The sequence below is a fragment of the Panthera tigris genome, chromosome E2, assembly GCF_018350195.1.
Source record: "Panthera tigris isolate Pti1 chromosome E2, P.tigris_Pti1_mat1.1, whole genome shotgun sequence".
Taxonomy (NCBI): Eukaryota; Metazoa; Chordata; class Mammalia; order Carnivora; family Felidae; genus Panthera; species Panthera tigris.
In genome coordinates this window covers 12,135,586-12,147,887 of record NC_056674.1, presented here as the reverse complement: position 1 = coordinate 12,147,887, position 12,302 = coordinate 12,135,586, and the positions used below count along the sequence as shown (strand labels likewise).

Genomic DNA, 12,302 nt, shown 5'->3' with positions numbered 1-12,302 from the left:
ATCTTTCTAAAGCAAATGTCACAACCTTTCATCAGACTCACTTTCTCCAAACAGAGCATTTCCTATCTTATACATACACCCACCTGGGCTAAACAGTCCAAACAACCCTTGAAACAACACTGAAAAGTGAAGTGGAGAGTAGTGGAGGGGACTACTCCCAGTGCTACTCACGTTCTCAAACTTGTCAGTCACGGGTCATCCTGTAATGATCTCTAACAACTTGATTTTTTTTTTTCTTCAAAAAGTATGTGGAAATTTTTATAGGTCTATATCATTTTTAATGGTGATATTTTGTTTCATTTTATGGGGGTACCATAATTTACTCAATCTCTTATTCGTGTATCTTCAGGTTGTTTACAATTTTTTTTTTATTATTGTAAATATTCTGGGAGCATGTTCCCTTCTGAAATCATCTTTTCCCTCTTGTACAATTACACCCTAAAGATAAATTTTGTGAGGTGGAATTATTAGCTCAAGACGATGCACATTATACCCTTTGGTACATGTAGATAAAACCCTCTCCAGAAAGGTTGCACCTGTATTTTTTCCCCGCTAATTGCTAGTTTTTCCACTCCATTATTGACATTGAGTTATATTGATCTTTCACTGTTGCTCGCCTGAATTGGTAAGAAAGCAACACTTCAGGAATGGTTTTATTTGCATTTGAATGGCTGTTCCATGTACAAACCATAACTAGTAGGAAATTCTAATGTAAGAAAAAGTAGAAATAAAACACGGTACAAATAAGTTTCCATTATTTCTTATGGGGAAATTCGCTTTGATATACAAGTGCTTTGGAACACAAACATGTTTCCAGAACAAATTATGCTCACAAACCAAGGTTTTACTGTATCCCTCCTCCTCCCAAACCCATCTATAGTCCCAAACTAAACCACAATTGTGGAAGGGACTTGACCAAACTAGCACCTTCTAAAACCCCATTATTAAACAAGACTATTGAGAAGTGCTGGGGCCGGCTTCTGACAATAAACAGCCTTGCCCTTCTGTAAGTTGTTAGTCACGTCAGTAAATATTAGTTTTACTGAATTAACTTTATTAAGACTATTTGTAGGACACCTGGTCTATTTCTTACTGCACTTAAGTGGTAAGCTGACAAACTTTTCTCATCGTTACACATTACAGAGTTTCCCTACTGCACGGGATTTCTGATGTCTATAGATTGCACTTTTGGAAGGCTTTACCACATGCATGTTATCTGGGCCACTTCTTTTTTTTTATTTAAAAAATTTTTTTAATGTTTATTTATTCTTGAGAGAGAGAGAGAGAGTGGGGGAGGGGCAGAGAGTGAGGGAGACACAGAACCGAAGCAGGCTCCAGACTCTGAGCTGTCAGCACAGAGCCTGATGCGAGGCTCAAACCCATGAACCATGACCTGAGCCCAAGATGGACGCTCAACTGACTGAGCCACCGAGGCACCCCTGGAACATTTCTTTTTTACGTATGTACCAATGAATGAAGATTCTCACTGAAGCCCTACCCACACCATTTTGGACGGCTGCACTGCCACATATGGCCATAAAGATTTAAAAGTTTCAAACTCTGAATTATGAAGTTGCTTTCTTACGCGAACTCCAATGACTATAAAATATGTTGCTGTTAAATCTCCCTGTCATAGTCAGTATAGCCTGGGCAAAACTAGCAACAAAGAAACTGTCAAAATGTCAGGACTATAACACAATGAATGTCTATTTATGGGGTGCCTGGGTGGCTCAGTAGGTTAAGCGTCTGACTTCGGCTTAGGTCACGATCTTGCAGTCTGTGAGCACGAGCCCCACGTCAGGCTCTGTGCTGACAGCTCAGAGCCTGGAGCCTGCTTCGGATTCTGTGTCTCCCTCTCTCTCTGCCCCTCCCCCACTCACGCTCTGTCTCTCTTTCAAAAATAATCATTAAAAAATTTTTTTAAATAGAAGAAAAATGTCTATTTATTTAAAAAAAAAAAAAAAAAAGGTCTAACACAGATCAGATAGCCACCTTCCACCAATCCAGCCTGGAACAGCCTCTAGGAAACATTTCTAGGAAAGATGCCTGGAGGACATCACAAGAGGTCTGTAAGGGTCAGGCCTGGAAGTAGCTTACATCACTTTTGCTCGTACTCTGTTGCTTGGAAACCGTATCACATGGACGAGCTCTCAACTGCAAGGGGTTCTGGGAAATGAAGGCTCTTTACGTGACCAAGAAATGGAGCCCGCAAGGTGAACGCACAGTAAATGTGGCCGTAAAATATCACTTCTAGAGAGCCCCTCTCTGTGTAGAAAACCTTGTGGGTTTGGAAACCTGAGGATATGGACTAATATTCTCGCCACACGAATAACAATAACATGGGTTTCATTTCTGAGCACTCATTTTGAGTATCTTTCTAGCAGGTACACTCTTTAAAAAATCTACAGATTTTGGCTGGCCTGAAAGCCTCAGTGTCCTCATCTCAATTATAATTTCCTTCCTGGGCATATCCACTCGTGGAAATCTGACCGCCACGAAGCGTGCGTCTGTCAGTTATCACTTACTTTGCCACTGCAGCATGCGACAGCTGAGGGGAGTCTTGCAGACATTGTCGAGATCCAGAGTAGTTCTCTGGAATGCTCTTGTGAACCCCTGCTTCCGTGCCTCAGGACGACATCATGGGTGACAGCGTCCTTGCCCTTTGCTGCCCCAGCCCTCCCAATGGCCGAGTGAGCCTCTATCACCTTCAGTGCATGGACTTGCTTGGTTTCCTGATTGAACCCTGACTAACTACGTTGAGGATGTTTCCGTCCCCTTGTGCAGTCTTTGATGAGTAAGAAGGTCCGAGCTGCAACGAAAGCCCTGGCCATCCTCACGATACACACAGTGTATCTCATCCGTATGCAGTCTCTGGCGAGCAAGAAGGTATGAGTTACGACCGAAGCCCTTACCACATTCCTTACACTTATAGGGCCTCTCTCCTGTGTGGACTCTGAGATGCACTTGAAGATCTGAATTCCGACCGAAGCCCTTACCGCACTCATCACATCTATACGGTTTCTCTCTGGTATGATCTCTTTGATGTAAGTGAAAATATGAGCTGTAACTGAAGCCCTTACCGCACACGTCACACGTGTAAGGCTTTTCTCCTGTGTGAACTCTCTGATGAGTGTGAAGAACTGAGCTGTAGGCAAAAGCCTTTCTGCACACGCTGCATGTGTAGGGCTTCTCCCCTGTGTGGACTCTCTGGCGAATGTGAAGGTGTGTGCTTTGGCTGAAGCCCTTTCCACACTCGCCACGCCGGTAAGGCTTCTCCCCCGTGTGCAGCCTCCGGTGGACTTGAAGAACAGGGCTTGAACTGAAGCAGAGGCTGGAAAAATGGTCGCCTGGGTGACACAGTGTGAGACGCTTGGCAAAACAGTTGCTGGCAATAATTTAGAAGCTAGAAAATGTCCCTAAGGAGAAGGGGTGGGCTCAGGCAAGACGGTGTCCAGGCAGAGGAAAGGAGCGGGAGCGCATTTATGTTAGCTCGCACCCGAGCTGCTCTAAGAAAGTAATGGGCTCAGAACAAAACCAATATAAAACAAAATAACGTGCTATAGGGATCTTCTTTTAAAATACTTTGGGAAAGAAAAAAGGAAAGTGAAAACGAGATCGATGAAGCAGATGTGGCAAGACGTTGAGCCTGCGCTCTACATCGGCATTCATAGTACTCTTTTCCCTTTTTGTATACTTTCATAATTAAAACATTTTTCATGATTTAAAAAAAATCACGGCTGCACCCTCTGATGGCCTTTTTGATGCATCAACTTGGCTAGACTATGGTCCCATTATTGAAGCAAAAATTAATCTAGGTGTTGCTGTGAAGATGTTTGGTAGAGGTGATTAAAGTCCTTAATCAGATGACTTTGAAGGAGATTATTTTAAATAATCTGGGTGGGCCTGACTCAGTCAGTTGAAGGGTCCTCAGACCAGAACTGAGGCTTCCCTAAGAGAAAAAATTCTACCTGTAGACAGCAGTCCCAGTCTGTATCTAAGAGTTCCAGCCCGCCCTGGGATTTCCAGTTTGCCCTGCACCCCGCCCCCACCCCCAGTCACATAAAAGAAATCTCATCCAAATCTCTTCTTACTATATATCTCATGTTGTTCCTACTTCATTGGTTGAACCCTGATGGACATATACCCATTCAAATCTTGCTACTTATGTGGACTGGACCCCGCACTACTCAGAGTGTGGTCATGTATGTACTGACCACGCACTCGAATGTTGTGGCAATGCTGCATTGCTATAGAAGTTTCTGGGGCGCCTGGGTGGCTCAGTCGGTTAAGGGTCCGACTTCGGCTCAGGTCACGATCTCACGGTCCATGAGTTGGAGCCCTGCATTGGGCTCTGCACTGACAGCTCAGAGCCTGGAGCCTGCTTCCGATTCTGTGTCTCCCTCTCTCTCTCTCTGCCCCTCCCCGGCTCGTGCTCGCTCTCTCTCTCTCTCTCAAAAACAAACATTAAAAGCTTCTGGATTCTTCCTTTTGATTGCTGTATTGATCTCTCTGTGACAAGCAGCTCATGGACTGGCACTTGTGTGCGAACCACACTTGGAAGAGCCTGAACTAGGCATCCTGACATCTCTGAGCCTGTTCCTTCCTTTCTGCAAAGGGCGTTAACACCACCTCTCTCACACAGCTGTTAGGAGCAAGGTGAAGTGTCTAAGACACAGCCGCCACTCAAAACTTGGCCATTTCCTTTCAGAAAATAGCTCCCCAGAAGGGACGTGGTATTTAAGAGAGAGAAAGGAAACCTTGACTTACCCGGAACTTAACCATACTGTCTTCCTCTTGGAAAGAGTGGGATCCCGAGAACGCAGAACTGCAAAGAAAGAATCCATGAGAGCGTGGGTTTAACAAATTCCGAGTAAATCCTGGTTTCTTCTTTTTTTTTTTTAACTTTTTTTTTAATGTTTATTTATTTTTGAGAGAGAGAGAGAGAGAGAGAGAGAGAGAGAGAGAGAGATACAGAGAGTGTGAGCAGGGGAGGGGCAGAGAGAGACAGAGACACAGAATCTGAAGCAGGCTCCAGGCTCTGAGCTGTCAGCACAGGGCCCAACGTGGGGCTCGAACTCACATGCAGTGAGTTCATGACCTGAGCCAAAGTCTGACATTTAACCAACTGAGCCACCCAGGTGCCCCTGTCCTGGTTTCTTCTTATCTGTGCAATTTTTTCACACATTCTTCCCTCCCAAGGTATCTTTACCTCTCTTCTCATTCTCAACGGACTGAATCTCACCTCCTCAAGCCTTCTCCCCTGCCTGCATTCCGCCCAGGCTCTCCTGTCACTCCTGTCTCGCTCCTCAAACTTTTCGGTCAAAACTGCCATGCTTTTCCTTTTCTCAGACTTGCCAATGTGTTGACGTCACCTGCATCCCAGTCATTCCGGAAAACAGGCTCCAGAATTTCTGACTTGGAGGGTGATCTCAGCATGACGGGGGAACCTTCTTTTGCTCCCACTGTCACATGCAAGTTACTCCTGTGTAACCAGGACCTGGAAGCTGAAGAACTTTCAGTTAGCTGAGACCTTACAAAACAACCTCTCCCCAGCACCCATTCTACGCTCTGGGACCCTGTGACTTTTGCAAATACTGATGGCACAGCTACAACATGGAAGGCACACTCTGCTCTGGAAAAGCTCACAGGATGGAGCGAGGAACTCTCTAGATCTGCTGGTGGACAGAAGCAGGTAGAAGGAGGCCCTGGGAACTTGGCACTCTACATCCACTCAACTCCTTTCCCTGTCCTGCCTGTAGCAGGAGACCCCCTTGCCCTCCAGCTTCCAGTTGAACTTAGCCAATAGGGCAAGTCAGCAGGAGATCCAGCGAAGGGACATAAGTGAAGTCAGAGTACTTCCCCAGCTCTTTCCTGGAGTTGCTTTGGACTGGCTGTTTCATACCCCTTGACCAAAGCTCACAGCACCTATCAGTGGCCCTCCTCTCAGATCTCTTTCCCCAGGTCTGGTAACGGGCTCCTCCCTCAGCCCTTCCACCCTAGGGACGACAGTCAGTTACCCTGCTATGAGCAGATCTGGGACATTGCAAGATCCTTTCTTGATTACCACACCCTGCCCCCACTTTGGTAAACTGCCCCTTTATTTTAAGCTCGTCTCAACTTACCATTCTGACTCTGGTGTTTATTTCCTATCTGAAAAACTCCGTAAACATCTGTAAAAACTCTGTAGCCTCTGGCCTTCCAGGAGAAACTGAGTGTGTAAAATTTCTGCTTTAGGCACTGTGGGAACCCCAAAGATTAAAGGATAAAAACCAAAGACCATGTCTCTGTCTTCTCAGATAGTGCTTCTCAAAACTACCTGGGGGCGCCTGGGGGGCTCAGTCAGTTAAGAGTCCGACTTCAGCTCAGGTCATGATCTCATGGTTTATGGGTTCGAGCCCCATGTCGGGCTGTGTGCTGACAGCTCAGAGCCTGGAGCCTGCTTCAGATTCTTTGTCTCCCCCACCGCCTCTCTCTCTGCCCCTCCCTGGCTCTCACTGTCTCTCTCTCAAAAATAAATAAACTTTAAAAAAAAATTTTTTTTTAAACTACCTGTTGTGAGAGGTGTGTGGGTAGCTCAGTTGGTTAAGCATACAACTCCTGATTTCAGCTCATGTCAGCATCTCAGTTTGTGAGATTGAGCCCCGCATCAGGCTCTGTGCTAACCATGGAGGCTGCTTGTGATTCTCTCTCTCTCCCTCTCTCTCTCTGCCTTTCCCCTGCTCACACTTGCTCTCTCTCTCTTTCAAAATAAATAGATTAACATTAAAAAAAAAAAAACTACCTGTGGTGAAGGACCAGTTTCATGTTATTTTCACTGTTATTTTCATCTGTCACTGACCAATATTTTGGTAAAATACAGTTAAAAAGAAATTTCTAACTGGACAGTAACATGCAGAAAAATTAAACTGGACCACTTTCTTACACCATACACAAAAATAAAATCAAAATGGATATAAGACCTAAATGTGAGACAGGAAACCATCAAAACCCTAGAGGGGTAAACGGGCAACAACCTCTTTGACCTTGGCTGCAACAACTTCTTATTCAACATGTCTCCGAAGGCAAGGGAAATAAAAGCCAAAATGAACTACTAGGACCTCATCAAGATAAAAAGCTTCTGCACGGCAAAGGAAACAATCAACAAAACTAAAAGGCGACTGACAGAATGGGAGAAGATATTTGCAAATGACATATCGGATAAAGGGTTAGTATCCAAACGATATACAGAACTTACCAAACTCAACACCTGAAAAAAAAAAATAATCCAATGAAGAAATGGGCAGAAGACATGAACTGACACTTTTACAAAGAAGACACCCAGATGGCCTACTGGCCACACGGACACATGAAAAGATTCTCGGCGTCACTCATCATCAGGGAAATACAAATCAAAGCCACATTGAGATACCACCTCACACCTGTCAGAATGGCTAACATTAACAATTCAGGAAACAACAGATGTTGGCGAGGATGTGGAGAAAGGGGAACCCTCTTGCACTGTTGGTGGGAATGCAAACTGGTGCAGCCACTCTGAAAAACAGCATGGAGGTTCCTTGAAAAATTAAAAATAGAGCTACCCTGTGACCCAGAAATAGCACTGCTAGGAATTTACCCAAGGGATACAGGAGTGCTGATGCATAGGGGCACATGTACCCCCCATGTTTATAGCAGCGCTTTCAACAAGAGCCCAACTATGGGAAGAGCCCAAATGCCCATCAACTGACGAATGGATAAAGAAGATGTGGTTTATATATACAATGGAACACTACTTGGCAACGAGAAAGAATGAAAGCCTGCCGTTTGCAGCCTTGTGGATGGAACTGGAGGATATTATGTTAAGTGAAATAAGTCAGGGAGAGAAAGACAGATATTATGTTTTCACTCATATGTGGAACTTGAGACACTTAACAGAAGACCATGGGGGAAGGGAAGGGGAAAAAGTGGTTTCGGAGAGGGAGGAAAACCCATAAGAGGCTCTTAAATACAGAGAACAAACTGAGGGTGGATGGTGGGGGTGGGGGAGAGGGGAAAGTGGGTGATGGGCATTGAGGAGGGCACTTGTTGGATGAGCAACGGGTGTTGTATGTAAGCGATGAATCACGGGAATCTACCCGCAAAACCAAGAGCACACTGTATACACCGTATGATAGCTAACTTGACAATAAATTATATTTAAAAATAGATAAATAAAATAAAATAAAAATACGGAAAAAAGTAAAAAGAAATTTCTAGAAAAAGTACATACTTAGGCATACAAATTACAAGCCCATTTTTAAATCATCAGATTAATCAATTATCATACAATCGCTAAAATTGATATACAAATTTTTCAATGTTTACACTCAATTTCTGAAATTATCTGGTCACGGGCCAATAACATTTAGCTCTCTGACTGGCCCCAGTCTGCTGGCCACCCCGCGAGCAGCTCGCAGGGTTACAGGATCAGGTTAATCGAATACACAATGACTTTTTGGCAAATCTTCACCCTTTCCCCCCACTCCTTTACTACCTCTTGTAGAAAGCATGAATCGCCTTATTCTGGGCTCCCACAAAGATTTGTTAAACCCCTAAGGACAGTGCTAATCGCATTCTGATCTGAGTGCTGAAGCAGGACAGAGACCAGGTCCCCACGGCAACCTCTGGAGGGGAAGAGGAGTTGCAGGGAAAGCAACAATTGAATCTGGAACTTCAGGTGCCAAGAAACACAATCAGAAAGAGAAGCCCCGGGGGCTCCTGGGTGGCTCAGTCAGTTGAGCACCTGACTTCAGCTCAGGTCACATGATCTCACAGTTTGTGAGTTTGAGCCCACATGGGCTCTCTGTGGTCAGCACAGAGCCCGCTTCAGATCCTCTGTCCCTCCCTCCCTCTGCCCCTACCCCTTGTTCTCTCTCTTTCTCTCTGAAAAATAAACAAAAAAAAAAAAAGAAATATAAGCCCCGAGTTTTCCCCAAAACCCTGCTTCCAGATTCCTGACTTTTCTTAGAAGTTCCAGAGGATTCAGAAGTGAGAGAGATGTGCCTAGCAATCCTGTGTAATCATCTCAGGAACGGGACAAAGACCATTGCTTCTGTGTGCATGAGGGTGAATGTCATGTGATAATGCCAAAGTGGTCCGTCTGTAATCTGTGAGTATCTGAGCCGGAGGGCTCTACGAGAGCTGGCTTCAGCCCTCAGCCCTCAGGGCTTGTGGCAGGACGGCAGGCAGGGCTGTCTCTAGCCCATGCCAATAGGCCTTTGAGCATATTAGAAAATGGATCCCTTCTTCAAGATACTTTTCTTCCACCTGTTGGAAAATTCTTATCACATACTGATTTTTGTTGGAATAAAGCAACGGAGTACTTTTATTGCTACTTGCTGAAAATTGCATGTGTGTCCTATGTGAATAGTATGGCTTTGATGTAGTCTCCTTGTGCAGTACGCAGCCTGCACAGATGTGCATAGCCACCCTACCCCCAGAAAGCCTGTCCAAAAACTTAAAGGCTAGTGAGACATGGCTGTGTGCACATGACAAAGCCTGTCACTGGCCAGTTCAAGTGACTATGAAGTATAGGACTATGGGAGGGCTTTTCTAGTGACCTTCCCATATCCCCTGCCCATGGGGATCAGTCTTCTATGGTCAGACCACAGGATCTGGTATTGATGTCCACTACAACACTTTTCATATCCTACTTCAATTTTCCTGGTTACTTTTTGCTTTCTCTCCTGTAACATGTGCTCCTAATGACTAGAAGTTGTATCATTTGTGTACATATGGCAAGTTTAGCATGCAGTAGGTGCCGAATGAATGAATGAATGAATGGAGAAGTCTGGGCCTTTGCCTGACTCAATCCTCAGACTGAAAAGATCAGATCCTGAGATCAAAGGTGCAAGGAAAACCCATGCATTGGGTATATGACCCATGCAGTGAACGCTGACTAGGAGAAAACGCAGTAGAGCCTGGCTGTTTAAAAAAAAAAAAAAAAAATTAGGGGCGCCTGGGTGGCTCGGTCGGTTAAGCGTCCGACATCCGCTCAGGTCACGATCTCACGGTCCGTGAGTTCGAGCCCCGTATCGGGCTCTGGGCGGACAGCTCAGAGCCTGGAGCCTGTTTCAGATTCTGTGTCTCCCTCTCTCTCTGCCCCTCCCCTGTTCATGCTCTGTCTCTCTCTGTCTCAAAAATAAATAAACGTTTAAAAAAATTAAAAAAAAAATTAAGACTCTGAAACCAGACTCCCTGGGTTCAAGGCGTGGCTTTGTCAGCCACTGGCTGTGTGCCCTTGGTCGAACCAGCTCCTGGTGCCTTAGTTCCTTCCTCTGTACAAGACAGGATATCGAGAGAACCTATTTCTAAGTGTCATTGTGGGAACTCAGTAAGTTATGACGTGCAAGGTGCTCAGAGTGGCGCCTAGCACACAATAAGGAGTAAGTGTTGTGTACTGGGCTGTATGCTAAGTGCTCCAGATAAAAATGTAAGATTCAGTCCCTGATCAGGGTGCCTGGGTGACTCAGCCCATTAAGCCTCTGATTTCGGCTCAGGTCATGATTTCGCGGTTTCTGAGTTCAAGCTCCTCATCGGGCTCTGTGCCAATAGCTCGGAGCCTGGAGCCTGCTTGGGATTCTGTGTCCCCCTCTCTCTCTGCCCCTCCCCAGCTTGCGCTCTGTCTCTCTGGCTCTCAAAAATAAACATTAAAAAAAAAAAAATCAGTCCCTGATCTAAAGGGGAGGCAAACTAGGGGGTAGAGAGGTGAGCCAGTAAATTCACTGGAACGTGAGAAGGGCTGCAGCAGATGTGGCTGCACAAAACTGAACAAAGACACAGGGGAGAAAACCCGACACAGCCCGAGAGGGCTCCAGGCTGTCAGGGAAGGCTTTCGAGAGATGATAATTGAACTGTAGCTGATGTCCAAAGAAACAGAAGGCATTTGCCCAACTGACAAGGAAGGAGAAGGCTAATGAACAAGTGGCAATGTGGGCGAAAACACACACGTGGGCAATGCTGCGGTCCCACCAAAGGCCAGGAAGCACATGGGTATAGACTAGAACAGAGAGTCACAGGGCCAAGTCCGGCTAAGACAATGCCGGAGACATTACCAGGGGCTGATCCTGAAGAATCCTGAAGAGTTTCAACATTGTGTTACTATTATTATCATTATTATTATTGTTATTATTATTATCATTATTATTATTATTATTAACCTTCAAGTACCAGTTTGGGTGTTACTTCCGCAGGAAGCCCTCCTTGATTATCTCCACCTTATCACGTACCGTCTTCATCCGTTCAAGCCCCTATAACAAAACTACCACATACCGCGTGGTTTATAAAGAACAGAAATTTATTTGTCACAGTTCTGGAGGCCAGAAGCCCAAGATCACCATTAGGTGAGGGCCCTCTTCTGGATCACAGACTTCCACCTCTCCTCACAGGGTGGACCAGGCAAGGGAGCCCTCTAGGCCCTCCTTTATAAGGGCATTGATCTCACTCACGAGGGCTCTGCCCTCAGGCCATAACCACCTTCAAAGCCCTGCCTCTTAATACCATCACGCTGGGCCTTGGGATTTCAAACATGTGAATTTCAGGGGATCCAAACATTCACACCATGGCAGAGGCTGACTGTGGCTGGCATTTCTCCTATCGTAGCACTATACTGTGGTTGTTTCATTATCTTCCACCCTTGGCCATAAGCTCAGAGAGAGCAAGGGTGGCATTGCCTCGTCCAACACATATTTATTAAGTGCCTACTGTATGCCAGGCAGGGATCTAGAAACTGAAGATATAGCAATAAGGGTTATGGAGGGGGGAAAAAAATGGGGCAGGGGGATAGGGAATGAAATGGGGTGGTCAGGAGAAGCCTCACGGGGGTGATCTGTGAGTAAAGACCTAACTGAGTAAAGGAGTGACCAACACAAATATCTGTACAGAGAACATTCTAGACAGAGCGTACAGCAAGGGTCAACACCCAGAGGTGGCAGCATGCACGGCATGTGGCTGAAGTGGAGCGAGTGAGGGAAAGAATAATCAGAGACGAAAGAAAGGTAAACGCGAGCCAGATGCTATGCGGTCTTCTAGGCCGTTTTAAGGCTTTTGGCTGTTATCCTCATTAGGTGGGAATAAAGGCAGGGCTTTTGAACAGAGGAGTGACATGATCCAACTTAGGTTATCAATAGGGTTATTCTGGCTGCTGTTAAGAATGGACTAACAGTGGCAAGATGGGAAGCAGAAGACCAGATGGTCGGTTATCACGACAATCCCAGCAAGGGATGATGGCGTCTTGGGTCAGGGACGCGGAGGTGGAGGCAGTGAGAAGTTGCTGGGGTCTGCGTTTA

The 12,302-nt window shown here is 45.6% G+C and overlaps 1 protein-coding gene across 9 annotated transcripts in view; it reads right to left on the bottom strand.

Moving 5' to 3' along the window:
• The window catches only part of ZNF229 (zinc finger protein 229), a 65,985-nt gene that overhangs the window by 27,164 nt on the left and 26,519 nt on the right, over nt 1-12,302 (bottom strand). For all 9 annotated transcript variants that reach the window (XR_006212184.1, XM_042970709.1, XM_042970712.1 and 6 more), the window contains one exon: nt 4,768-4,825. Coding sequence is in view for 8 of the 9 variants with exons in the window: in XM_042970709.1 (XP_042826643.1) it covers nt 4,768-4,825 (58 nt within the window). In the remaining variant the exon portion in view is untranslated. The remainder of the gene's footprint in view (nt 1-4,767; nt 4,826-12,302) is intronic.